General features: G+C 43.8%; 4 protein-coding genes across 5 annotated transcripts; 2 read left to right on the forward strand and 2 right to left on the reverse strand.

Moving 5' to 3' along the window:
- Positions 1 to 3,445: 3,445 nt before the first annotated feature.
- nubpl (nucleotide binding protein-like) lies at positions 3,446 to 6,866 on the reverse strand. The gene is made up of 11 exons (XM_073483720.1): positions 6,704 to 6,866; positions 5,563 to 5,707; positions 5,424 to 5,458; positions 5,193 to 5,283; positions 4,953 to 4,992; positions 4,750 to 4,840; positions 4,575 to 4,668; positions 4,323 to 4,408; positions 4,109 to 4,229; positions 3,854 to 3,936; positions 3,446 to 3,740 (listed from the first exon to the last, which is right to left on the reverse strand). The coding sequence occupies exons 1-11, from the start codon at positions 6,830 to 6,832 to the stop codon at positions 3,678 to 3,680; spliced, it is 978 nt and encodes a 325-aa protein (XP_073339821.1). The 5' UTR covers positions 6,833 to 6,866; the 3' UTR covers positions 3,446 to 3,677.
- Positions 6,867 to 7,168: 302 nt separating this feature from the next.
- dtd2 (D-aminoacyl-tRNA deacylase 2) lies at positions 7,169 to 9,058 on the forward strand. Its single transcript, XM_073484098.1, has 3 exons — positions 7,169 to 7,581; positions 8,446 to 8,515; positions 8,590 to 9,058. Exons 1-3 carry the CDS (start codon positions 7,471 to 7,473, stop codon positions 8,913 to 8,915), a joined length of 507 nt encoding a protein of 168 aa, XP_073340199.1. The 5' UTR covers positions 7,169 to 7,470; the 3' UTR covers positions 8,916 to 9,058.
- A 1,442-nt stretch (positions 9,059 to 10,500) lies between these two features.
- LOC141009970 (uncharacterized) lies at positions 10,501 to 19,480 on the forward strand. 2 transcript variants are annotated; one of them, XM_073482711.1, is made up of 19 exons: positions 10,501 to 10,714; positions 11,726 to 11,849; positions 12,272 to 12,408; positions 12,528 to 12,697; positions 12,820 to 13,015; positions 14,291 to 14,550; positions 14,646 to 14,731; positions 14,850 to 14,911; positions 15,000 to 15,238; positions 15,311 to 15,500; positions 15,583 to 15,624; positions 15,713 to 15,833; positions 15,915 to 16,056; positions 16,444 to 16,590; positions 16,698 to 16,815; positions 17,006 to 17,634; positions 17,711 to 17,828; positions 18,116 to 18,185; positions 18,306 to 19,480. In XM_073482711.1, exons 2-19 carry the CDS (start codon positions 11,726 to 11,728, stop codon positions 18,632 to 18,634), a joined length of 3,180 nt encoding a protein of 1,059 aa, XP_073338812.1. In that variant the 5' UTR covers positions 10,501 to 10,714; the 3' UTR covers positions 18,635 to 19,480. The 2 variants fall into 2 exon arrangements, with proteins under 2 accessions (XP_073338812.1, XP_073338811.1); XM_073482710.1 differs by having other exon boundaries at positions 15,000 to 15,500.
- Positions 19,481 to 19,817: 337 nt separating this feature from the next.
- On the reverse strand, positions 19,818 to 24,814 carry LOC141010948 (uncharacterized). The gene is made up of 4 exons (XM_073484115.1): positions 23,961 to 24,814; positions 23,438 to 23,641; positions 23,047 to 23,257; positions 19,818 to 22,748 (listed from the first exon to the last, which is right to left on the reverse strand). The coding sequence occupies exons 1-4, from the start codon at positions 24,664 to 24,666 to the stop codon at positions 22,496 to 22,498; spliced, it is 1,374 nt and encodes a 457-aa protein (XP_073340216.1). The 5' UTR covers positions 24,667 to 24,814; the 3' UTR covers positions 19,818 to 22,495.
- Between the last annotated feature and the right edge of the window lie 39 nt (positions 24,815 to 24,853).

A 24,853-nucleotide genomic window follows, 5' to 3' on the forward strand; every position in this document is an offset into this window, starting at 1 on the left:
AAAATTAATATGTTGACTGATGGGTGTGTGTGTGTGTGTGTGTGTGTGTGTGTGTGTGTGTGTGTGTTTTGCATTCATTATTTCCATCCAGGAGCTGAAGACAGTCAGACATGTTGAGAGCTCAGTTTTCAGTCTGTGGTTTGTATTTATGTGTGACAGGCTGAGACGGTGATGTCGCCTGTTGCCTCATGAAACTCCTTTTTTCCTCATCACAGCCCAGTCGACAGGGTAAAACGTTAGCAGTAGACGTTTCTGCCAAAATATGTCACATCATGTTGACATTACAGGTGTATTACCTCTCTGGAGGTGGAGGAGACGGTGGTGCTGTTAAAGGCGATAAGGCTGCCGACCCTGGAACAATTTGACGACAATCAGAGTACTGTTTCATGGAGCCTCTCCCAGCTTCATTACTGTTGTGTCTTTTTCTTTTCTAAATGTTTTTAGCTTGTTTTTAACTTGTTATATAGATATTTATTACAGTTAAAAGCACTGACACACATTGGAGCTGGCAGAGACGGTATTTCGTTTCATTTTGTGTATGCAGATACTCAATAAAGTGAATCTGAATCTGCCGAGTTTGTACAAAAACTGGATATCTATGACGGTAAGTCAGGTATCTGCAGGCCATGTTTGTGCGACCAAAACAGGTATTTTGAGCCAAAAATGATGTTTTCCTAACCCTAACCAAGAGGTATCTGTGCCTAAAGAAACTTAAATCTGCAACATAAAGAAAAGTTTTAACTCATCTCTGGTTTTGCAGGAGAATCCTTTGCTAACATTACTCTGGCGAATGGATTGTTTTTCACTATTTAGTCACTACAATGTCAAAACTTGAAGTTTTAGTTCGCTATCGTGCATAACTGAGAAGCTGTAACGAGGCACTGTTGGTTTTTTTTCTTATAATGGATTCATGGATTATAAAAAAAAGATTATTTTCTCACAACAAATCATTTCAGCTCCTCTCACCTCTGAGCAGTGATACGTGTGGCAGGTGTAGTTTGGTAGAAACAGCTCACAGCGAGGCAAGTTTTTTAAATGTTTTGCCATCTAGAAGTCGGACGTCTCCAAAACTCTGCAACTCAAACCAAAACAGATGTGGATAGACGGATAAACAGCACGATAAGAGGAAAAATATGTATTTTCGATTGGTATTCGACTGTTGAGGACTGAAGTCTGCAGTAAACATCAGCAGTGCTGTACACCGCGGTCACACTGATCAAGTGTCGTCTTCCACATTATGAGACACGCATGCTGTGAATCCCTGTGAATCCCTGTGAATCTCTGGAGCGTGGGCGTGCAATTTAAATCCCATTCACAGAGAGTGGACAATGAAAACCACTTCACAGAGAAACAGAGAGGCAGCGACAGGACGCAGAAATTCATCAAGTGGAAGAAATCAAGAAGAGTTTTGATGTCTGAGAAAATCTGGAGGATTATGAGTTTATGTTGCTGTTTTTGAAACCAGAGGCCGAGGTGTGTTTGGTGTAAATAAATCCTGATTATGCAAATGTGTCGTCTGTTTCAGTTTTATTTCAGAAAGTGAATTAAAGCTTTAAAAAGAAACTGTACGCTTGTTTGTGAAAGCAAAAGTTTGAGAAGACATCGAGGGAAATCCTTCTCAGGGACACATTTTGGACTCAGGACCGGTTCATCTGGGCCGGCTGGGTCAGTGGCTCGGGTGAGAGTTCTGGTAAGTGTCCAGGAAATGAATGTAAGTCTTTGTGAGTGTGTGTGCTTCAACCGAAACAAAGATTTTCTCAGATAAGACTCAGTCCTGAACACTGTCCCGTCACCTTCCCAGAGAGAAACCTCCTCCCTCCTCCTCCGTGTCTGGAAGGAGCACACACCCACACACACTCGTTGACCTTGGGATTGAGAGCGGCGTTGCCTCGTTGCTGTGACGACACAGCTGGTACCAATTGTGCTGTGTCACCGTGTGTGTGTGTGTGTGTGTGTGTGTGTGTGTGTCTGCAGTGTATGGGGGTTGTTCAGCGCCTACACAGTGAGACATTTCACAGCTGCGGTCAGTTTCTGGCGAAGACTGTGTGAAAAAAACGCCTGTTTTGATTCAATGTCTTCGTCTGATGACATCACTGCCTCTTCCTCCTCCTCCTCCTCCTCCTCCTCCTCCTCCTCTGGTCATGTGACTCCGTCCAATCAAAACAAACAACAGATTTACAGATTTAAAGGAAAAACATGAATAATTCAGAGATAACTTTTGTACTTTCTACTCCACATCTACATTTATCTGACAGCTGTAGTCACAAGTTACTTTACAGGTTTTTTTTTGTTACTTTCTCTTTAAACTCTTTAAAAAGCCTCTCGGATCAGCTGGAAAACGCTTCGTCACAAAGATGAAAACTGGCTGTTTTTCTGACTTATCTGATGATCTTATAAAATATGAGGCGTTGCTGTAGATTAAACCGGCCAACAGTGTGTGAAGGAGTTAAAATGAGCTCAACTTTAAACATCTCCAGCAGTAAAATGACTCATTAAAGCAGCAGAAACATCAGATTATCAGCTGTGTGATGTGTGGACCGGTTCATGTTCAGATGAAATCTAGAAGACTAGATGTTACACTATCATGACATCTCAGCATTGTTTTTATTTGTCAGTATGCAGCCAGCGCCCCCTGCTGTGTGCCCACAGAAGTGAACAGTGTCAAGAAATTGTCCAACATTAAAGGATCATTCAGGTTTTGTGACAAACCAAACAATTTTGTTCCCAGTTCCCTAAATTGCAGCTCTACAGTCGTCAGCCTCAGGAGTGACCTTCATTAATGATCCTAAATAAACCAGAATCTGTCGTTCAGCTCGTGTATCTTCAGACAGGTTCAGGCTTTTATCTGAGCAGCTACAGTGAAGAGTTCATCTTTAAAAATAGGATGTAAATAACTTATTTTCAATCAGTTTGTGATCTCGGGGCTTCAGGAGACTTGGATTACAGCAGACGAGCTGTATGGAGACATTTTTTATTTTTTTTAGACATTATTTTGTAGCTCTTATTTCAGGATCAGATGATGAAGATCTGACATGAAACATCCAGGAAGGCTTTCTTCTTCTTCGTCGTCTTCCCCCAGCTTCTAATCTCCAGCTACTTCAGTTGTTTAGGAAAATGCTGCAACGCCTTTTTGTATATATGTACATTACAAATGATACATACATACATGACATAGTGACAGTTATATAGAGGCTTTATTTGTGATGTGATGGTTTTATCAGCTTCTTGTTTACAACAAAAATACAGTTTTCTTAGAAGAAAACATAAAACATGTAATTTACTGTTGCATGTATCTAATAATTATTAGATAATTATTAGATAATTATTGTTTTTTTTCATCTTCTTTATTTTATTGTCTGTCATTCAGACTACATTGGAACTCTGGGTAATGAAGTTTAAATACATGAACCTCACCTCACAGTTTTATTGAATATCATCACACGACTAAATGCATCACATTTATTCAGTAATACTGCAGTACTAGTACACAGTAAACTATACAGTGTGTACTGATGTTAGTAGTGCTTTGAAGTGAACGTATTGTGCGTTACGACAGCAGAGACGTTTGTGCGTTTCTGTCTCCATGTGTGTGTTGCTGTTGTTGTTGTTGTTTGTCATGGAGTGTGTGTTCACGTGTGTGTCCACAGTTTATGTTGACTTCCTGTTGGAGCTGTCGATCAAGTGTTGAGCTCCTCCAGTCTCCGGACCACAGCGGACGCCACCTTCTTGTACGCCTCCGCCTAGAGTGGACACACACACACACACACGGAAACACACACAAATTAAAGCACTACACAACAAAAATACACCTCAGAACAGAGCAGAACAGAACAGAACAGAACAGAACAGAGACCTCTGGGCTGTCAGGCGAGGAGACGACCACTGGCTTCCCTCTGTCTGACATCTCTCTGATGTTTAGATGAAGAGGAACGTCACCTGTGGAGTAGGGATGCATCGGTTACCTGATTTCACTTTTGTACTGGTGATATAATTGAGTCAAACGTTCAGGATGTTGTGGGTTTAACGTACTCCAGAACTTAATCATAAAACATCGTCTGTCTTTGCTTTAAAATGAGCAGCCGATGTTCCCGCCGCTCCTCCTACCTACCTAACAACTGGACTCCCAGAGTGTCTGCGAGCTGTCGGGCCCCGTCAGAGCCGAAGATGTGAGTCTGGTGGTTACAGTTGGGACACTGGAAGACGCTCATGTTCTGCACCAGGCCGAGAACCTGCGGGAACACCAAACACTTTCACCCTCCTGTAACTTTAACACTCAGTCTGTGGATGAACGCGTCAGACTTAACGGCTGTGGCTCAGATTACCGGCACGTGAACTTTCTTGAACATCTCGGCTCCTCTGCGAGCGTCGAGCAGGGCGATGTCCTGCGGCGTCGACACGATTACTGCTCCTATAGAACAAAACACAGACACATTTTACGTCTTCAAATTAAAACTCACCGTCGGCCGTGGCCTTCCTGACATCAGACAAGCTATCTGAGCACTCGCCACTTCCCTTGTAGAGATTGAGAAAAAGCAGAGAAAGTCATAAAAGGGTGAGGGTTTTTCTGAACTCACCTGCTATCGGGATGTTCTGGGTGATCGTCAGCTGGACGTCTCCTGTCCCAGGAGGCATGTCGACCACCAGGTAGTCCAACGACCCCCAGTCCACCTATAAACACTCCGTCTGTTAGAATTCAAATCAAGTTTGTTTTCCGGCCACTCTCACTATCAGTCTGCGACACGTTCTCACCTGTCTGAGCAGTTTCTCTATCGCTGACATCACCATCAGCCCTCTCCACACGATGGGAGCCACGTCCTCCACCAGGAATCCCATCGACATGCTGACAGAGAGGAGGGCAGAGTCACAAGAGGGTAGAACAGGAGGGACAATTTAATTTGCTTTTGCCTCTAAACTGGGAGCTCAGAGAGAAGGGGGGAGATGTGATGACTCACCAAGGAATCCCATAGTTGGTGAGCGGGATCATCAGATTGTCTGGAAGAAAAAGAAAACAGCTGAAGTCAGATTACAGGAACAGAAGCTTCATCAAATGTCTCCTGATTGCACAGAAATACACATCAGTCATTCAGACGGCAATATATTTTAACTTAGGGCCCATGTTAAATAACACTACATTACATAAAGATCACTGACCAAAGATGGATATAAAGAGAAAGATCAACAATGTGCCGTACTGTCAGAGAGCTCCGGGTTTCCCTTCAGGTTCATCAGTTTGGGAATCGACGGACCGTAGACGTCAGCGTCCAACAGACCGACTGACTTCGACTGAGACGGAAAGAAAGAGAAGATCAATATACAAGAGTATCCAACTTTCAAACATTTTTCTTGGTAAGAGCACAATTTAGGTAAATGACTAAATGGCTAAAATGTAAAAGAGGAGAAAAAAAGAAAACGAGACTTCGTACCGGACTGTTGGCCATTAATCCAAGAGCCAGATTCACTGCAGAGACAGAGAAACAGATTACTCAGACATGAAGGAATTAACTCCTAAAGATCTGTTTGCATTTGCTCTTGAAGAATAAAAGCAGGTAATCTCTGCTGTACCTGCGGTGGTCGACTTGCCCACGCCACCTTTCCCTGAAGCCACGACGATGACCTGTTTGACCCCCGTGATGGGCTTCTGTTTGGGGAGACCTCTCGCCATGTGCTGCTTCTGCCTCTCCTGTAACGCCTTACTGTCCACCGACCTCTGAGAAACACCACAACACACGACGTGCACAGTGAAAACAATCTGAAGGTTTGGACGAGAAGACTCCTTTACCATCTACCAGGAAACTCTTTGAAGCTTTCACACCGGAAACTAGTGACAAACAACTTCAAGAAAAATGAACATAAATGCTATGCTTTTCACTTTTTTTGATATATGACCTTAAAATGTTCATTGTCACTTTTAATAACACCAATGTTGATCTATGGCTCATGCTGAATTTACCATTAGTCCCACATATTTCAGAAAACATCCAAACATATACGGTACAAGCTCTGTTTCTTTGATGCTGAGAAAGAAAACCTTAAATTGACAAGATTTAACATGGAGTCTGGTACGAAGTTAAAGTTTTTTTGTTTTCTGTTTTGGGGAGCCAATCACAACTACATAAAGCTGTGACAATTCATACTACCTCTTTATAGGTGAGTTAAAGGTCATTGATAAAAACACTTTTGGGCTGCCAAGATGGAAAAATATCTCAGTTTTTAGACATATATATGAGTTACACACCCATTATAAAGGGGGACAGTGGTCCAAATTATTAGCCCGGCGATTAATTAATTATAATGACGTTATTTACATAAAACAGAATAAAAACTAAGCAATGAAACCAATTTATTGTGCAAATATGTGGTCACTGACAATCTCTGAGTAAAGTCCCCACGAATACAACACACACTTCCGGTTGTTGTGTACTTTAAATAATACAGCATTTAAAGTAATTTACGCATCGAAGCGAAAATACCCTCATAACACATGTATCTAATAATTTACAATAAAATAAAAATACAAGAAATAACATTCAATTACGTTATGAATATGTATTTTCTATTATTATCCGATGTGTCGCTTTTCTTTTTAATACAAAATAAAACCCACTTCCGGTTTGAATCCTGCTTCCTGTCTAGCTTGACGCTAACGCGAAGCCGCTAGCTAGCTTACCTGTGTTATGCTAACAGTAGCAGGCTGTAATCTCACCTGGCAGCGGACGAACTGGACACAACAGGCAGGTCCGAGGTTTGTTTCGGTCCGTGTTCGCAGAGCTGAAGGTTTATTGACGGATGTTCTCAGTAAATGCGACAGTCTGCTGTACGTTAGCTGAGCCATGCTAGCTCCTCTGCGCGTTAGCCTGGCGCGCGTCAAGCCTGCGCAAAGTACGCATGCGCGGTAGGCGTGTGTATATTTTTATTTTTGTGGTTTGTTTTCTTATTTAATCAGACCTAGTTTTCACTTTTTAACTGTAAATAGTGTTTTTTTTTCACTGTTTCGTTAGTAAGTAAAATTTCCATTTTTATAATACATTATTTTTCTCTCTCTGCTCCTTTTATTTTGTTCTTTTAAATATATACACTTTCATCTTGTGTTTGATTTCTTCACTTTAACTCTCGTGTCCTATCATGTCTTATAAATTAAAATTAAAATGTTGATGCGTTGCATAACAAAAGCTGATGATGATCATGAAAAACAGGCAGTAAAAGGAGAGAAAGGAAAGTAAAGGCTGCGAAAACGATGCGCAGCCTTGAGCCTCTTTGAGCAGCTTTAGGTGACGTTAATGCGGAAGTGAGTTGCGTGAGTTTTTCTTTGCCATTCATTGAACATTTCTGTCAGTTTACGAGTCAGTATTGTTCTGTTTGTTGGCTGTTCGGGTTGGGTTTGTTGGACCTGGTTCTTCTGCACCGCTGGTTGATGTTTAAAGTTTAAATCAGGGACGTCAGAGAGGATAAAGAGTCGACACCTGAGGAGTAATGTCGGAGAAAGGCTGCGCACCTGTGGCCCGGACGGTGCTGCAGCAGTGTCTGCAGGCCAGGCTGCAGGTGAAGCCAGCAGAGGAAGACTCAGAGGCTCAGTTTGTCCAGGTGAGGTCAGGTTCACTGCACCTGAACTGCACACATGTTTACAGTGCTGCAGTGATACACACTTATTTTGACTTATTCTCATTATGCACTGCAGCACAGTTCCCTGTTATAATGAGATAGCAATAATATATATGTAATATGGAAAAGAGGAAACATCATGAAGCTAAATTAGGGGGCAGGAGACCTTTAAAGTAAGCGTATTATATCTATATTATATTGCACTTAAGTAAATAGAGGTTACAGAGCATTTCACAGGATAAGGGAGAAAAAAATGATTTTTTTTACCCAAGGTTTGTGACTTCTAAGTAAATAAATATGCATTTTGCATCATTTAGGATCAATATTTTTAACATATCTGTGTACAAAATGTTGCTTTTCCAACATTTTTTACACAGATATGTGAATAATATATATATATATATCTTGTCTTATTGATTTTCTTCCCCTCGTCCTGTGAAATACTTTAACTTCCATTCACTGAAGTGCAATATAATAAGCTTACTTACTTCTCATTTTGACCTGAAACTGACACAAAAAACTGCTTTATGATGTTACATTTATTCCATATTATATGTATTATTGTTATTTCATTACAACAGGGGACAGAACTGTCGTGAATCTACATAAATCATTTCAGATTAAGAATACATAAATAAGAATAAGTCAGAATAAATGAATTGTGAGTGGTAACTTCTAGTGTTTCTTTGTATATCACTGTACTGAGCTGTACTTTACTTTTGAGTCTTACGACCTTTAAGATTCATAACCTTTAATCGATAATGAATATATAATAGTAAAAGATATCAGTGGATAAATTACAGCGTACATTGATAACAGGACTGGGCTCTCTCTGTTCTGCTGCAGATCGACAGAGGGATGGTGATCTACATCTGCTTCTTTAAAGGAGCCACAGACGACATCCTGCCCAAGATGGGTCAGTGACCTTCCTTAACCTTTTGACCCACATATTCAAACCCTTCATTGAGATGTTAAATATTGTCTCCTCAGTGTCCACTCTGCTGAACCTGCGGCTGTGTGAGTCCGACTCGGGGAAGCTGGTGTCGGTGCTGGAGCTCCCCGGCAGCGTGCTGATCGTCCCTCAGGCCACGCTGGGCGGGAAGTCCAAAGGCAGGGCCATGCAGTACCACAACAACATCGGCAAAGAGGACGGGCTGCGGCTGTACGGCAGCTTCGTCTCTCTGTGTGAGAAGGAACTGACGGCTGCTGCTGCTTCAGCTGAGAGTGGAGCTCAAGTGAAACACGGGACTTATGGAAACAGACAAGTGCTGAAACTGGACACCAACGGACCCTACACACACCTGATGGAGTTCTGACCCACGAGGAATCGGACTTTATTGCTAGTTTTCATCACAAAGGTGGAAATTGTCTCTTAATGTTTAAATATTTACCAACAAGGCTGCAGCAGCTGCTGGTGTATCACGTGATTTATGCTTTTGTGATAAAAACAAGACACACAGTTGGAGTCTGTTGTTGTTTTTGTGTAAGTAGAAAACAAATAAACACAAATAACACATCAGGTCATTAATAATAGTGTTGAATAATAATAATGCCCTTCTCTTCCGGCCCAGCAGGGGGCGCTGTGTGCGCGTCAGGGAGCGGAAATGAGCAGCACTCGGTAAGATTGGGTTACAGCAGCGTTTACAACCTGCGTCAAAAGTGCTGCTCCTCCTCAGGTCAGTCAGCCTGCAGCAATAACACTTCCGGTTAAACTATCCCCGCCAAAATAACAGCACACAACTCAGGGACTACAATGTAAAATCAGCTGTTTTGAAACAATTTTATTCATAGTGGTATCAGCATTTTAAAAAACATGATTTATAATAATATACAATCACTTATATTGTTTTTTCTGCTCTTGAAACCTTTTTGAAAATTTGAAGATGTAATTTTGCAAATATTTTTTTTTCCTTATTGAGAACGAGAGCAATGTACAAAGAATTCAGGAGAGCACATATTGATGATGTATATAAATATAAATGAAACAAATGTGCATAAGGAATGAGAAGAAAAAGTAGAGATACTAAAAATAAATACAAGTAAAGAAAAAATAACAAAAACACTGAGGTGTATGTATAGACAGATATAATCAGTCCAGACATTCATTACAACTTTTGTTCTTTATTAAATTGATGGATTTAAGCAGCAAGTTTAGTTCCAGAAAAATATATAGGGATGTACAAAATTTCTGTTTGTAAATAAAGATGTAAATCTTTCAAATGAAAATCAGTCATTATGTATAAAATGTCTCATATTTACAGACCTTGTCGCAAAATAAATAATAAACAGAATATGTTATACAGTAATTTAAATTCCTGTATCAATGTATGGATATATTTTAACATCCTAAAGATTCATGGTTGTTTAAGGAACTTTGATTTCAGCCCAAGCCTCCACATTCTTAGTGATCCACAAATGATATCTAAGGACGGACCGATGGACTTAATTCACACCAGTATAATGGTGGAAAAACAAATTATTATGAGGAACTGGAGGGAATGGTTCACAGAGCTGTCAAAAGTGGCATCACATGAACAAATCTCAAGGGCAGGACAGAGAAATATATGGGAAAGTGAACCGACACTTAAGTAAAATACATTTCATGGGCATATTATTGTTTCTCTTGATTTTTATGGAGAGTAGAAATGATTAGTGTACCGTAAATGCGAATGTAGAGCAAGATGCTAACTTTTTATTTTATCTATTCATTAATTTCCATTTGGTTTTGTTTATTTCCTTTCCCTGTTATTTGATTATTTAATCGTGTTATTATTATTTAATTGTAATTAAAAAAAAAAAAAAATAAAATAAAAATCCTCGTTTTAAGCAAAATATAAACCTTTATTTTGAAAATCCTTACCGGAACGCACCGGGTCCCCTGCTAGCTGCTGCTAGCTTAAACCTGCACAACACCAAACGCCACATTTAGCCTCAAATTTGAGCTGAAACGTGTCAGTCTGCAGCTTTTCTGTGAACATTTAGATACAACACGATGGATCCAGATGTTTTCAGGAGCAGCTCGGTGGGAAAATCTCGCAGTTAAACTTGAGCTTTTGTTGAAAGTTGCTGACGGTGTAACGAGGATTTGTGTTGACCGGACGCAGGATGTTCTGAGGTGGGGAGCTGAAACTTCACACTCACAGCAGGAATGTGTTGCATGAGGAGGAGATGCATGTGTTTGTGGTGTCACAACTAATGTGAAAGTCTGTGTGCATGTGTGTTTTTGCAGAAATAGAGAAGTGACAGTCAATCAACCAATCAATCAATCAATCAATCACTCAGTCAATCAATTAATCAATTAAGCATTTGTTTACAAATTGTCATCACTAATGAGGAAGTGTCTGTCAGGTTAAAATGGCTTATTTTGACTAAATTACTGTTCAAAACCCAGATGTTTTTACTTTAATGTGGAAAAATGTCAGAAAATGTTGAATTATTTGCTCATTAGCAACAAAAAGGAGAAGTTTAACGTTATTATTTCATATTTAACAAACCAGCCGTTGATTATTTGTTCAAGCTGTCCACGCTGATATGAAATATCCAGAGGTTTTCTATAAGGAACGGAGAAAAGAAAGCAAATATGTGACATTCTTACTTGATAATCATCAATTAATTTAATATCGAGATTGAGAGTCTGTTAGTCAATGCATTGAATAATCTTTCCAGCTTTACTGTGTAGTACAGTGAACGACATCCTCTGTTCTTAAACCCTCGATTCAAGTGAGGAAAAACTTACTAGATTTAGAGAAAAAACCTTTTACAGGGAGAAAAAAGACGGAGGAAACCTCAGGAAGAGCCTCAGAGGAGGGATCCCTCTCTCAGGACGGACAGACATGCAACAGATGTCGCCAGTACCGACCAGAACATCAAAATCCAGGAGGACGACTGAGCAGAAGTTGTGCCCGAGCCACATGACCTTGGTGACCTGGAAGAGGGAACATAAGATACACATCTTATTATCTATCTGCCACACAAGATAATAAGCAATAAAAAAGAAAACATATCGTAAAACAGAGGAGAGCAATGATCCAGGGTGTGACGATCATCGTGGTCCATCAGAAAGGAGCCTGAATGAAAAGAGTTGCATGAGAGTTGATTGTCTTTGTCTCTCTTTCCTCCGTTACAGATGCCTTCGTTCGACTTCATAGATAAGGTGGAGCTTTTTGTGCGGACGGGAACTTTTCAAGTCGGTGCGTCAAAGAGTTCAAAGAAAGTAACCAGAGCTGCCAGCAAACACTTCATCTATAAAGGTATTTCAGAGCTGCACCGGCAGCTGACAGAGACAGACACTTAAAGGCCCAGGCAGGTTAACTTCAGCTTCCTGGTAGTAGTGAAGCAGAAGTCTTAGTGACAGATGTGTAAAAAAACATTGGACACCAAATCTGTCTGAGAAAACACACAAAGTACGCAGAGGTCGGGTCAAACTTTATTAAAAATCAGAATAATTAGACCTTTAGAAATCTGCAGTCAGTTGGTCTAATAGGTCACTGATGTTCCTGATGTTAAAACTCAACTCGTCTACTTTAAAAGTTAGAAAACACTGGCTCTGCTGCACAGCAGTGAACCCGAAAGTGTGCGAAGGCAGAACGCGCTCACTCACATCACGACGATGAACTCGTCTTTGTTTTTAGTTTGTCTGTAACCGACTGTAGTTCCTCCCTCCGTCCTCCAGATGGCTGTCTGTGGCGTTCCTATCGAGGCCGCCTCCTCCGCGTTGTCAGGAGCGACGAGGAAGTGAGGGAGATCCTGGCCCGTTACCATGACAACAACAACCACGCCGGCCGGTCCCGGGCCGTAAAGGAGATCATGGTGATCAACAGAATATTAAAGGATTTACACACCTGCTGCGATGGCGAGCGTGGTGTTGCAAACAGGGTCTGTTTCTAATCCTCCTCCTCTTCCTCCTCTTCCTCCTCTTCCTCCTCCAGTTGATGTATTACTGGGTTGGAGTGACGGAGGCGGTGAAGAACTGGATCAAAGCCTGCGCTGTTTGTCAGAGCAAAAGTCCGGCCGAACCCCCCGACCCGCCCGTCCGCTTCTGCCTGGCCTACGGCTGCGACGCCTCCAACTACGTTTACCCCGGGCTCAGCTTCCACAGGTGGATCTTCACACATCAAGTATCATATTCTTAGCTTTGTAGCAGTGGTACTGTGAGGCTTGGCCCAGTTTGTCAGCCTCAGTTCTGTTCTGGCTCAGTATGAAAGTACTTTTTCCCTGCAGGTTTCCAAAGGAGGCTGAGAAACGGCGGTTGTGGCTGGCGGTGGCTCAGAGGGACGAGGGCTCGCTGCGCATGAACTCCTGCCTCTGCTCCAGACACTTCGAGCCGTCCTGCTTCACGCTGAGCGAGGGCGGTCAGCTGACTCTCCCGCCAGACGCCGTACCCACCATCTATTCTGTGACCGTGCAGGAGGACGAGGTGACACAGTACAGCTAATAGAGGCAGTTGCAGCTCATCTGCAGGCTTAATTTCGTACATTTCCAGGAATAAGGACAGGTTAATAATGCAACAACAAAACACGAGTTTATTCTTTCAGTTAGTCTCTAGTAGAGACGTGAAACTCTCACTCTCCCTCTTCGTCTTCTTTGCCGCCTCCATCAGAGTTTCCACAGTTGTTCCAGTTGTTGCATCGTTACCTGGAGATAACGACCGGGGAAAACAAAGCCTCTTCCTGTTTTGGTTGCCAGACCGACTCGCTCGCTTCCTTTGGGCTGTAATTCGACCTTTGCTTTTCTGGGAAAACCCGAGCCTGGGGAATGAAAAGCACAGTGAAAGAGAGTTAAAGGGAACCGGTCTATACGTGGATCGTGTCATTGATACATTACAGAGATTATTAATATGTCAGTTTTTAGTAAATACCGATGATACAGTGTAATAGCTGCAGGAAAATGACAGCGTCCACGTATAAACCTCGCCTCACTCTGCTCTTCAGGGGCTGGATTTTTCCTGACAAACTAACGTCGAGTTACAGCACGAAGGAAGCTCGTCTGTCATTTGGCAACCAAAACAGGAAGAGACATTGTTTTCCCTGGTCGCTTTCCCAAAGGTAACGGTGGAAACACTGATGGAGGCAAAGAAGGTGAAGAGGGAGAGACCGAGGTAAACCTCAAATGAATCATCTGCACTGTCGTCTAATCGTCTTCTCTCCTTCTCTTGTAAACTTCAGGAGAGAACATCAAGAACAAAATATGTTTATTTTACAGCAAAAACACAAAGTATTTCTGATGCGTCCTGCTTCTGTCTATTAGGGATATATTGATTATCGGAAACAGTGGAGCTTTTTGTCCGATTGCCGAGATATATTAATCATCTCCACCAACGAGGTTATGTTTTTGCAAACTACTGAAAAGATTTTGACTAAACTTGGATGTGGACCGCATTAACACTTGGTGTGGTTCTGGATAAAAGGACGGATCCAGGAATTGTTTCTCACTTTCTTTAACTTCTGATTCAGCTTGTTTACTCCAGTAAAAGTAATAGAGTACAGGCTCTGAAATGTACTCGGAGTAAAAAGTCTCCCTCTGAAGGACATTTGTGGTCAAAGCTAACTGAAGCTCACGTCATGTTAATATAATTCATTAAAGTTAAAGGTAGAATCAGTAGGATTTGTCCCAGCTGTTCCTGAACGCACCACAAAGATAGCTGATTGTCGAGTCTCATTCCCAGGATAACTTCATCCTCTTCTGTTTTCAGGTCTCCGTCCCTTCAGATGAGGACTTCCTCCAGTCCAGCACCCTGGAGGACTTCCTGTCCACAGCTGCTGCTGCTGCTGCTGCTGAACCCACAGATCCGTCTGATCCGGCCTTCGATCAATCTGAAACACCCGTGGAGCTGCAGGAGCACCAGTACTCCCTCCCAGCTCCCGATCCCGACTCCATGGAGACGGTGGAGGAGTACAAGAGGAGGAAGACCACCATCGAGCCGAGCTTCGCCGTTTACAACCAGATCGCCAGGTAGACCTGTGATCACCTGACCGCTTCATTCACGTGTTCAAGTTTCTTCATTTAACGGAGGTTGTGTTGAGAGGTTTTTACTTTTTATTCTGCAGGTATCTGAGCCACAGGATCTTACCTATGCAGAGCAAGCAAAGCAGATTTGCTTTAAAAAGGATGTCCAAGCGCTTCGGCCTGATAGGTGAGAGGACGGAGTGATAAAACACAACATCACTCACTTTATTTACCTCCTTCAATCCTCAGAGAGACAGATTTTAGTATCAAATTATGTCTTTAGAAACATTTCTCTTGTGTTTCAGACGGAGTGCTGATGTACACTCGAGTCTCTCCTCCTCTCAGAGTGCCGCGCAGCAGAGAGGAGGTTTGTGTCGTCTACTCACAGCGTCAAGTCTTCATGAATCATGTGAAATGTGTTACGTTGCTTCCCATCCTGCCTTTTTTGCTCCCAGGTGAACTCGATCCTGAAGCAGTTCCACGACAACCAGGGTCACTACGGACAGGGGATCTGCCAGCGACAGATCACAAAGCACTTCTATTGGGCCAGCATGACCCGAGACCTGGCCCGCTGGATCAGCAACTGCAACACCTGCCTGAACAGAACCAAGAGGAAGTGGCTCCGCTGCAGCGTCAACAACTGCACCAACTGCTGCGGGCCGGTGGAGAGAGGCCTGGGCCTCACCTTCCACAGGTACGAGCGCAGGTCAGAGATGTACGCATATTTGCTTCTTTTCACTGCATCTTCACCCGTCATCGCCTCCAGGTTTCCTCTTCACAACACGGTCCTGCTGACCCAGTGGTTGAGGGCTGTTGGTCGTCCGAACTGGCACCCTCGGCTCCGCTCGTCTATTTGTTCGACCCATTTCACCGAGGACTGCTTCGACCGCAGCGGGGACAAGGTCGCGCTCACTGCAGACGCCCTGCCCACGCTCCTGGTCCACGGCGACTCGGCTGTAAGACACAAGAGTTACTGACTGTATATCTGAATTATACATTAGTCTGTGCTGTTTTAAACGTCGTGTCTTTCCTCCTCAGACTCCGTCCAGAGGTCCGGCCCAGCCTGCTGCGGGGGAGGAGGTTCGTTTAGATGATCACAAAATGAGCAAATGTCAACCTTTTACAGCCATTTGGACTTGATTTTAACTTCCTGTTTGTGTGCGAGCAGGCCTTTTTTGCCAAGTACGATGCCGTGGAGCTCTACCTGAGCAGACGCATCTATCCTCCTGGACTGAGCTACGTAGAGAAGAACACCTTCAGGAGGTTCTGCAAGAAGTTCGCCATCAAAGGTTTGAACAGAACTACCGTCATCAGGATTGTCATTTAATTCCTTTAATACTTACTTACATGACCGTGTTCTGGTTTTCCAGACGGTGAGCTCCACATGGTGAGCGAAGATCGGCTGCGTTTGGTTCTGAGGACCAGGCAGCAGGTCGAAGCCGCTCTGGTGGATTATCACAACGAGCTGAACCACCTCGGAGTCAACAAGTGTCTCCGACTGCTCAACGAAAAGTGAGACTAATAAATCGCCTCCGTCAGGATGAGATGAAACTTTATGATCCTGCAAACAGAAGGTTTAAAGTAAATCTAGGTTTAAGCAAAGTTTCAGCTTATTTTACTGTTTACTGTCTGACTTAAAGACATATTTGTTCATGTTGTGACATATTTGTAAAACCTCAATCTGTGTCTCAAACTTTGTCATGTTGGGCCTGGAAAGTCCTTGAAAAGTCTTTGAATATGATGTTTAACAAAACATTATTGATCCATTGTGTAGCATCCTGATGCTGCATGTCTTCAAGAGTCAACGCAGAAAAGACAAAAAGGAAAAGTTTGTCAAACTGTTGGGACGATTGTAGGATATCCTTGATACTTTACTTGATTACACCTGATCTCTGACAGGTATTTCTGGAAGACCATGAGAGCTGATGTGATGCAGTGGGTCAACAGCTGCTCTCAGTGCAGCAGGAGGAAGAGGAGTAAACCAGAAACAGAAGCAGGACGATCAGAGTCGCTCGTATCACCACAGATACACGAGGACGTGGACAGGTGTGTGGGAGTCTGTCTGGAGACATCTGGGAAATTAATGCTTCATATTGAATTTCTTTGTTCTTACTTCTTTGTCTCTCTCTCTGTCTTTGTCGTCATGTCGGCAGTGGGAAGGATGGCGATGATTGCAGTGATGATGAAGAGGATGACAGTGGGGATGTTGATGAAGGCGCTGGGAGTGTCGCTGATGAAGAGAGACCGCCAGCGAATCCAGAGGTCGTAGTGGTGGGTGTCTCTGCTTCAGCCAACAGGATTCATCTTTGTCATCATCAAGTTATAACTAAAGATTTAAAACAACAGTAAACACTTAAATGAATATTATGTTGTAATAAATAAAATGCTAAGCTACCTCTGAATACTCCACCATCATCAGGAAAGAGTTTGTAAGACAACACATCTCTCATGTCAATCCTAGGAGAGCCCTTCGTCCTCTCAGCCTGAAACTCCCGTCAACCCTCAGCCCAGAATCCCCATCCTCCTCCATCTAAGAGCTCCCATCCACTTCCAGCCCAAAACTCCCATAATCCTCCAGCCGAGGACTCCTAACACACCCTTCGTCGCCAGACTCTGGTCCGTCAACAGAGCGACCCCAGCAGTCCAGAAGAAGACGAACAGCTCCGACGTTCAGCCTGAGAACCAGAGCAGCGTCCAGGTTCAGGAGGATCAGACAGAAACAGGAAGCTCAGAGGGCAGCGCCAGAACTCATCACTGTGTCAAAGTCCAGGAGACAACCAAACTCCTCACAGAGTCGCATCCTCCGCCTGAGCCCACGGCTAAACTCCCACAAGCCCCAAGCAAGCAGGTTCTACTTCCAAGTCAAAGCAGAGGACCAAAGACCCAAATATCAGCTCAAACCCGGAGTCAGGGCGGCGTCCAGCGCCTGGAGAAGAGAAAGCTCGAGTTGGCGGCAGGTTCATCAACTAAGAGGAGCTGCGGCGGTGGTCTGGAGCCTGTGGCGGCCTCGAGCACCAAACCCTGGCCCGTCTTCACCATCGCTCAGTCTGCCCCGACTAAGACAGCTGGACCCCCTCCTGAGGTGGACAGGTACGGCACCACGTTCTGCCTGCTTTCCTTTTATTAAGTGTTTTAACTGAATTGTAATATATGTGTGTGTGAGCAGCCCTGCTCTGTTTCGGAGGCCCGGGAGTCTTCAGGCCCGGACCGTCATCCAGCAGTGCAGCACGGCGAAGGTGAAGACCAAACCAGCCGTGGACGGAGCCGATACTGAGTGGGCGGAGGTGGGTCTGTGTGTGGATCTGTTTATTATTGTGTTTATTCATCTTCAGTAACTTTAGATTATGATGCTCCTGGGCTGTAGTGATGTGGATCCAACAGATATCCTGTCAGATCCGCTGAGATCGGAAGTACAAGGTACATCTTTCCCAAATGACTGAGTTTAAAGATCGACCTAGAACAGAGAGATTTGGGATCAGAAGTCTTGATGTTCCTGTCTCGGGCCTCACACCACTGCTGGGCTGTGAGATTTCACATTTTGGTGGATTTAGTGGATCTTCTCTGTCCTCAGATCCAGGAGGGGATAGTCGTGTACGTCTGCTTCTTCCACGGAGCCACTGAGGACGCCACTTACGAGATGGGTAAGATGTGACAACATGTTGTCTTAATTCATAATGTTATCACCAGATACGTGGATGCAGAGTGACGTATAGCGAGGTAAATAGCAACATAAGTCCAGCCTCTTCTGTCTTTTTCAACAGCCAACAGCCTGATGACCACCAGATTTTTCCGTAAAGACACCGGACACTGCGTCTCCGTTCTCGACCTTCCCGGGAGCGTCTTATTGATCCCTCAGGACTCCCTGATCGGGGAGCCGGTGCCCAAGAGAAAGATTCAGTACAAGGGCGGGTGTGAGCTGTGGTGGGGCGCCCAGCTGTTCTCCAACCTGGTGTCGGCCTGCAGGGAGCTCATGGCCGACTCGGTGAAGTGCACGAAGGCCGGCGTGAAGGTGGAGCACGGAGTCTACGGACAGAAACAGGAGATCGCCCTGAACTCTGCGGAGCCGCTGACGCTGCTGCTGGAGTTCTGAGGTTCTGATCCATGTTTTCTTTTCTACATCTCCTTGTCGAGCTTCTTTTCTGTGTGAAGGTTCTCGCACTCCCGCAGTTAGAGACACATTTTAGTTAATTAATGGGAAACCTGTCAAGTTTACTAAACCACCAGAGGAACAAAACTAAGGAACTGAAAATCCACTTTTTACACGAGGAAACAACCAAAAGTCTTAATTTTGTTCTTTATGTTTGCTGTCGTCTGACTCTGATGTCTGAATGTAATGACTTTGTCAGCTGTCTGCTGACTGTTTGATGGTTATTTATTTCTGCTTGAGAACAAAAACAGGCGTGAAACTGTCAGCAAATCAAGTTTGATTTCTCCTGTTCTTCAGCGTCATTGGTCACTTCCTCTTTCTCCTTTTATATATTTTTTATAGATTGTTTATTTAAAAAAAAAAAGGTCAAACTTCGTCTGGTCCCAGCTTCTGAAATGGAGGATTTGCTGCTTTTCTTTGTCGTTTCTGACGGTAAATGAAGAGACTTTGGGTTTCTGACTGCTGGTTGGACAAAAGAAACGATAAGACACCACATTAATCAGCAGATTCATCGATAATGAAAATAATCGTTTTGTCTCGAGAGCCGTGAGCAGATTTTTGGTTTTCTCATCTAAATTTTACAAAAAAAAAGACACAAATATATAGTTTAATTTTTAAAACAGCCGCTCGCCAAGCAGGAGGATATGGTGCGTTTGCCGGGGACTATTTTCAGCGGCGGATTAATCCACATTTGAAACACAGACGCCTGCATGCTGTCTGTCTGTCTTTTGTTCATATTGTTTATACTGTACAGAGTGAAAAAAAACAAATCTCAATATTAAATAACTATTTTTTTGTTTAACAAAATGTGTACATTGCATTCTTTCAGTACTCCATTCATTGTGTCTAATGAAGATCAATTACTGAACAAGAAGCCACGTAGTGAATTTAAGTGTCTGTGACCTTCCTGCGCGGTTTTGGAAAAAATCTTTAACTTTTGGGTGATGAATTCCTCAGAACAATAACAGCAAATGTCCGATCGTGTGGACTTTAGGAGCTATGAAATAAAGAAAACCATCTTTATTCCCCAAAACATCTGCACGGAAATAAACCGAGTGGATGAAATTAGATAAATGGAACAAGAAAGCAAAATGACGAAGAACAAAAGAAGGAAAAGGACCAAAAATAAAGAATTAATTCTTCTCTTTTAATGTACAATCATTGTTTCCATAAATAATACAACAAAATGTTAGAATTTCATTCATTCAGCTGACAAACAAAAGCATCTACAAACAATAATCACTCTTTCAAGTCTTTTTTTTTACGTTAGCTTGAACGCTACACTGCATCACCCGAGCCAGTTTCATTCTTGTGTTTGTAACACCAGTCAGACCGAAACAGACGTCACATCAGGTCAGAAGAGATTTTTTTTGTCAGTAACAAAGTAGGAGAACAAGAAAGTCAAGTTTGGGTTCATTTATGAGAAACAAACTCAGGAAAAAGGAGAGAAAACCCTGCATTTTCATGGCATTGTGGGAAAATAAAACGTATTGTTACATCCTTAACTACAAAAAAAAGTGGGCTGTTAATTACATAAACTGATCTGGATTAAAATCATTTCAACCTCACAGTAAATCCTCTGTTGTGGGTTTCTGCCGCGATATTTAACAAACTTCTTTTTCTTTCTTCAAACTGAAACATCGTTGTGACATTTTAAAAAGACCAACAACACAAAAATCGTTCCAGATTCTCAGCTGTGAATATTGGCTGCTTTCAAAACGTTCAAACAGAAACTAGAAAACTGAAAAAAACACATTTTAATTCAATGAAATAAAAATAGAAAATAAAAAAAACAAGACTTGAGAAATAAACGAAAATTAAACTAAACAAGGTCGTGCACTTTTTGTCAAATGTATCAACACGACATGTTGTGGCAACACTGCAACGCCCACGATAACATAAAACTACAACTAACTAAAACTAAACGTTCTTTAAAACAAAAACTAAAATGAAAACAAAAATTAAACACAAAATATAAAAAATACTGAATATTTGTATGTTTTGTTGGACAAAACAAGCAATTTAAATTCATCAACTGGGGCTTTAAAAACCTGCCAGAGTTACAGACCAAGTGATTAACTGATTAATCAGGAGAACTATTGGATTTATTGATACTGAAAACAATCATCAGTTGCAGCTGCAGCGTAAATATTATTTATATATATTTTTATAAAGTTTGGAGTCTCTTAGCTCAGAAACAAATCACATCAATATCAGATTTAATTCATCAAAACAAAATGAAAAACACTTTGCGAAGATTTTTCAGCACAAACCGAGAAAATTAGGTAGTTTATACATAAAATAAGAGACGAGGTCATTCGCTGAATCACAAATAAAATACGACAAAACTAAAAATGTTCACACTTTGTCTTCGTTCAGTCTGCGTTCGTCAAAATCAAAACAATCAAGGTGCATTAAGACGTTATTCGGGAGGAAAGTTGGCTCTAAGCTCAGCACAAGTGACACTTGATTTATTGTTAATGAAGATATTAATTCATGGAGTTTTAAACATCCAGAAAGTCATGAAAACTTCCTCATCCATGCATCCTCCAATCAACGACAAAAGTTGCAGCCTAACGACGGAGACGAAGTGCTGCCGGTTTTATTTTGGCACTCGTGCTTCTTCTTTATGACACATTCTCATCTAATCTAATCTAACGGACACGGGAGACGACGTTTTATCATCGAATTATTCTGAGAATCGATTCACCGGTTTAAGTCATTTTTTAAGAAAACAAAAGAGTCTCACAAAACAAGACATTTGAGGACGTCATCTTGGGCGTTACTGATCAACATTTTCCACCATTTTCTGACCAAACGACTAATCGAGAACATAACCAACAGATTAATCGACAATGAAAATAATCTTTAGCTGCAGCCCGAGCAAACTTTAACCGTCCTCCGTGATGAATTCAGTAACACGTACGTACATTTTCACTAATTCTGACAGCGTCATCGTGTCGCCAATATTTCGTTCTCCGTTTCTCTTTTAATCGATTGATTGAGAAAATAATCGGCAGTGAAAAGAAACGTTAGTCGGAAAAAAACAATAGTTTTTTAGCTCTGTTGGTTTTAAAAAGAAAAAAAAGAAACTAAATTCCTCTTAAAAGGGATAAATTAAGTGTGTCAGTCCATTTTTCCTCCATCGATGTGAAGATAACATCACTTCTCTGGTCACTACATGATTCGACTTGATTTGATTTCTGTTTCTTTTAAAACATATTTGTAAAGATCCATAACTGAATCAATGAACTGACGTCCATCATCGTCGCTCACGCTCAGTCATCCTCACTGAAACTCAAGAAGTAGCCGAGCTAAGATCGTAAACACAACACACGTTACACTTCAGCCGTGAGGAACAACAGCCCCGTCCTACAGAAACCTTACAGGTGATCATAATGTGGAGAACTGGGTTTTAAATTTCTGTTTCAATCCATTTCTCCTCCATCCGCTAGTTTACACTGTGTTTCAACCCTTTTTATTGGCTGTTTCTCCTCTTTAATTAAATTCATTTTGCTGAAGTTGTCACAACTCATACACACCCTGTGAACCGGGTCCTTAGTGGACTGAAGTGCTTCTTTTTTAGGGGTCTCGAGCCAAAATGTCGACTGATATTCAGCTCATCGTCTAATAAACTCTCATGTTGAGGCTCTTCTGCCTCTTTTGTCCGTCTCTCTGAAGAAAAGTGGCACCAGCAGCAGTCGCCACCGCAGCTTTTTGATGTCTTTTCCTGCTTCTGTTCCCGCCGCTGTCTTCTTCTCTCTTCGGGGGGAATTAAATCTACATTCCCAGCTCTTCCTCTGCTCAGTCGCCCTCCCACACGCAGTCACACTCCCTCAGCGGGTTTCTCTGGCGCATCGTCGTGATCACGTTGATCCTGTTCTCGGACAGCTCTCGCAGCTGGTTGATGAGCTCCTGCACGCAGGGGCTCGGCCACGGGTGACCGTTCAGGTAGTCCCTCAGGATGAACGAGCGCTCCACCAGCAGCTCCAGCTGCACCAGGTGACGCAGCCGGTGGAGGCTCAGCAGGTCTTTCTCCGGTTCTCTACGGAAAAACCTGAGAGACAAAAGAGGACAGGAGGAAGACTTTTCCTGCATCAATGACCGTGGCCATGCAATGAACATATCGTTTGTTCACTTAAGGCTGATGAAGCTCACTTTAAAGGCACGGTATGAATTCTCTGCCACTCAAAACACAACAAAAGATGTACATAGTGCCTAGCTTGAGAAAAAATATGGATTTCTTGGGTCTTAAACATTGTTCGAAACATTTGCGATAGTGTAAGTAGACAACTCAAACCTGCTCATCTCCGTAACCTCACAGCAAACCTAAAATAACGTCCCGTCTCTCTCACCGTATCCTGAGCGTCCTGAGCTGAGGGAACAACATGGGGATTCGTCTGCAGAGGCTGCCGCTGGAGCGGTTCTGCTCGATGTCCAGGTGCTCGAGGCCCGGGACTTTAGGAGCGATGGAGTCCATGTCTTTGAGAGTGATGGCCACACGCAGCGTCAGCCTGTTCACGCTGGACGGGATGGTGGTCGTGTAGACGGCCAGAGAGTTTCCACCTGAGAGGACAGAAATCACAAGGAAGGGTCACATCAAACCTCTGGACTGACAAGATCCCAAGACAGTATTCACTATTTTCTGATATTTCATTGGCTCATACACTCTTACGGATGATGTCACTGATTGTATATCGCCACAGGGTGTTTTAAATAAAGTTTTACAGTAACGGCCCGACTCACCGATGATGCTGAGCGTCTCCAGCTGTTGCAGAGGACTGAGCCAGGACGGGAGGCGACACTCGATGCCCTCCCTGATGTACCTGTAGCGGACCGTCAGAGACCTGAGCGACGTCAGGCTCCTCAGGGCGTTCTCTGGCAGGATGGTTTCTGGGTAATCCACCAGCTCCAGGGTGGTCAGAGCCGGGCCGCCGTACCGGGGAGCTCCTACAGGACAGAGTTCAGAAAGTTTAGCTATGACACTAAGACTTCGTCCACAGGGAGTCACAGGGGGAAAAGGGTCACAGAATGATTACATTGAGCTCAGAGGACCAAACTTTAAAGGTGCACTATGTTGTTCCTATGTGGCGGACCCTGCCACCTTCCTAGCTTCAAACCTGGGCGGGGTCCGGGTGAGTTGGCATCAGGTGACCCAGGTGTCAGTTTCAGCCCCTAACTGGAGTTAAAGTTCATGTTAATTGTAGTTAAAGAGCTCAAACATGCAGAACCCTCAGGTGCACGCATCACACACAGGTGACCGTCTCACCTGGCTGCTCCGGGTCCGGGGGGCTCAGGTAGTCGTCGGGCAGCGGCTCCGGCGGCTCCCCCCTCATCCCCCAGGACAGGTGCTTGAGCTTCTTCAGGTTGAGCAGCAGGTTGTGGAAGACGCCGCGGGGCACCGGCCTCACCGTGTCCAGCCCGTAGCCCTCCCCCTGCTGGTGGAAGAGCAGGTAGCGCAGGTTGACCAGGTGCGACACGGTGTTGATGAACTCCACCGTGCAGGTGAGCCGGACGTTGCACACGCTCAGGTGCGTCAGCCTGTCCCGCAGCTGCTCGCTCAGGCTCCGCCCCAGCATCGCCTCGTCCCAGGTGGCGTTCCGCACCCCGAACTCCCTCAGGTCCGGGAACCTGCTCAGGTTGTCCAGGTACTTCTCCTTGTACAGCCGCCCTCCGTCCACGAACACGATGGCGGTGAGCGACGGCAGGAACTTGACGAGCCGCCGCCACTCTTTGCGCCGCAGGTGCCGCACCGCCACGCGGGTGAGCTTGCGGTGGCGCAGGGTGTCCCAGAAGCCGTAGGTGTAGCGGCGGAGGTCGGACAGCACCACGGTGTCGGTCCGCCACAGGGACGAGTGGTCGATGAGCTTCTTGAGGTACCTGCAGCAGGTGCGCACCGTGTGCCGCTCCTCCGTGCTCAGGTAGCTGAACACATACACCCAAACTTCCGGCGGGAGCTGCTGCAGCGCGTCCATCGGTCCACTCGGAACCCGGGCCGCGTCAGGGGAGCAGAGAGCGGGTCGGATGGTCCCGGAGCATTCGGGCTGCAGCCACCAGAACTTCCACGGTGTTGTGTAAACGGACACGCAGCTAGCTCAGCTCACACCGCAGCGGCTCGGACGCGTCGCGCTCTGATGACGTCGTTTGTTATTGAGACGCGTT

Source organism: Pagrus major, chromosome 16, assembly GCF_040436345.1.
Source record: "Pagrus major chromosome 16, Pma_NU_1.0".
Taxonomy (NCBI): Eukaryota; Metazoa; Chordata; class Actinopteri; order Spariformes; family Sparidae; genus Pagrus; species Pagrus major.

Coding starts and splice junctions, on each gene's coding strand:
- LOC141009970 (XM_073482710.1), top strand. CDS start 11,726: ATGCCTTCGTTCGACTTCATAGATAAGGTGGAGCTTTTTGTGCGGACG. Junction 11,850..12,271: donor CAAACACTTCATCTATAAAG/GTATTTCAGAGC, acceptor TCCGTCCTCCAG/ATGGCTGTCTGTGGCGTTCC. Junction 16,816..17,005: donor CGAATCCAGAGGTCGTAGTG/GTGGGTGTCTCT, acceptor TGTCAATCCTAG/GAGAGCCCTTCGTCCTCTCA.
- nubpl (XM_073483720.1), bottom strand. CDS start 6,832: ATGGCTCAGCTAACGTACAGCAGACTGTCGCATTTACTGAGAACATCC. Junction 4,230..4,322: donor TCAAGAAAGTTCACGTGCCG/GTAATCTGAGCC, acceptor GTGTTCCCGCAG/GTTCTCGGCCTGGTGCAGAA. Junction 3,937..4,108: donor TCTGGGAGTCCAGTTGTTAG/GTAGGTAGGAGG, acceptor CCTACTCCACAG/GTGACGTTCCTCTTCATCTA.
- LOC141010948 (XM_073484115.1), bottom strand. CDS start 24,666: ATGGACGCGCTGCAGCAGCTCCCGCCGGAAGTTTGGGTGTATGTGTTC. Junction 23,642..23,960: donor CCCGGACCCGGAGCAGCCAG/GTGAGACGGTCA, acceptor TCTGTCCTGTAG/GAGCTCCCCGGTACGGCGGC. Junction 22,749..23,046: donor CTCAGGACGCTCAGGATACG/GTGAGAGAGACG, acceptor TTTGTCTCTCAG/GTTTTTCCGTAGAGAACCGG.
- dtd2 (XM_073484098.1), top strand. CDS start 7,471: ATGTCGGAGAAAGGCTGCGCACCTGTGGCCCGGACGGTGCTGCAGCAG. Junction 7,582..8,445: donor CAGAGGCTCAGTTTGTCCAG/GTGAGGTCAGGT, acceptor GTTCTGCTGCAG/ATCGACAGAGGGATGGTGAT. Junction 8,516..8,589: donor CGACATCCTGCCCAAGATGG/GTCAGTGACCTT, acceptor TTGTCTCCTCAG/TGTCCACTCTGCTGAACCTG.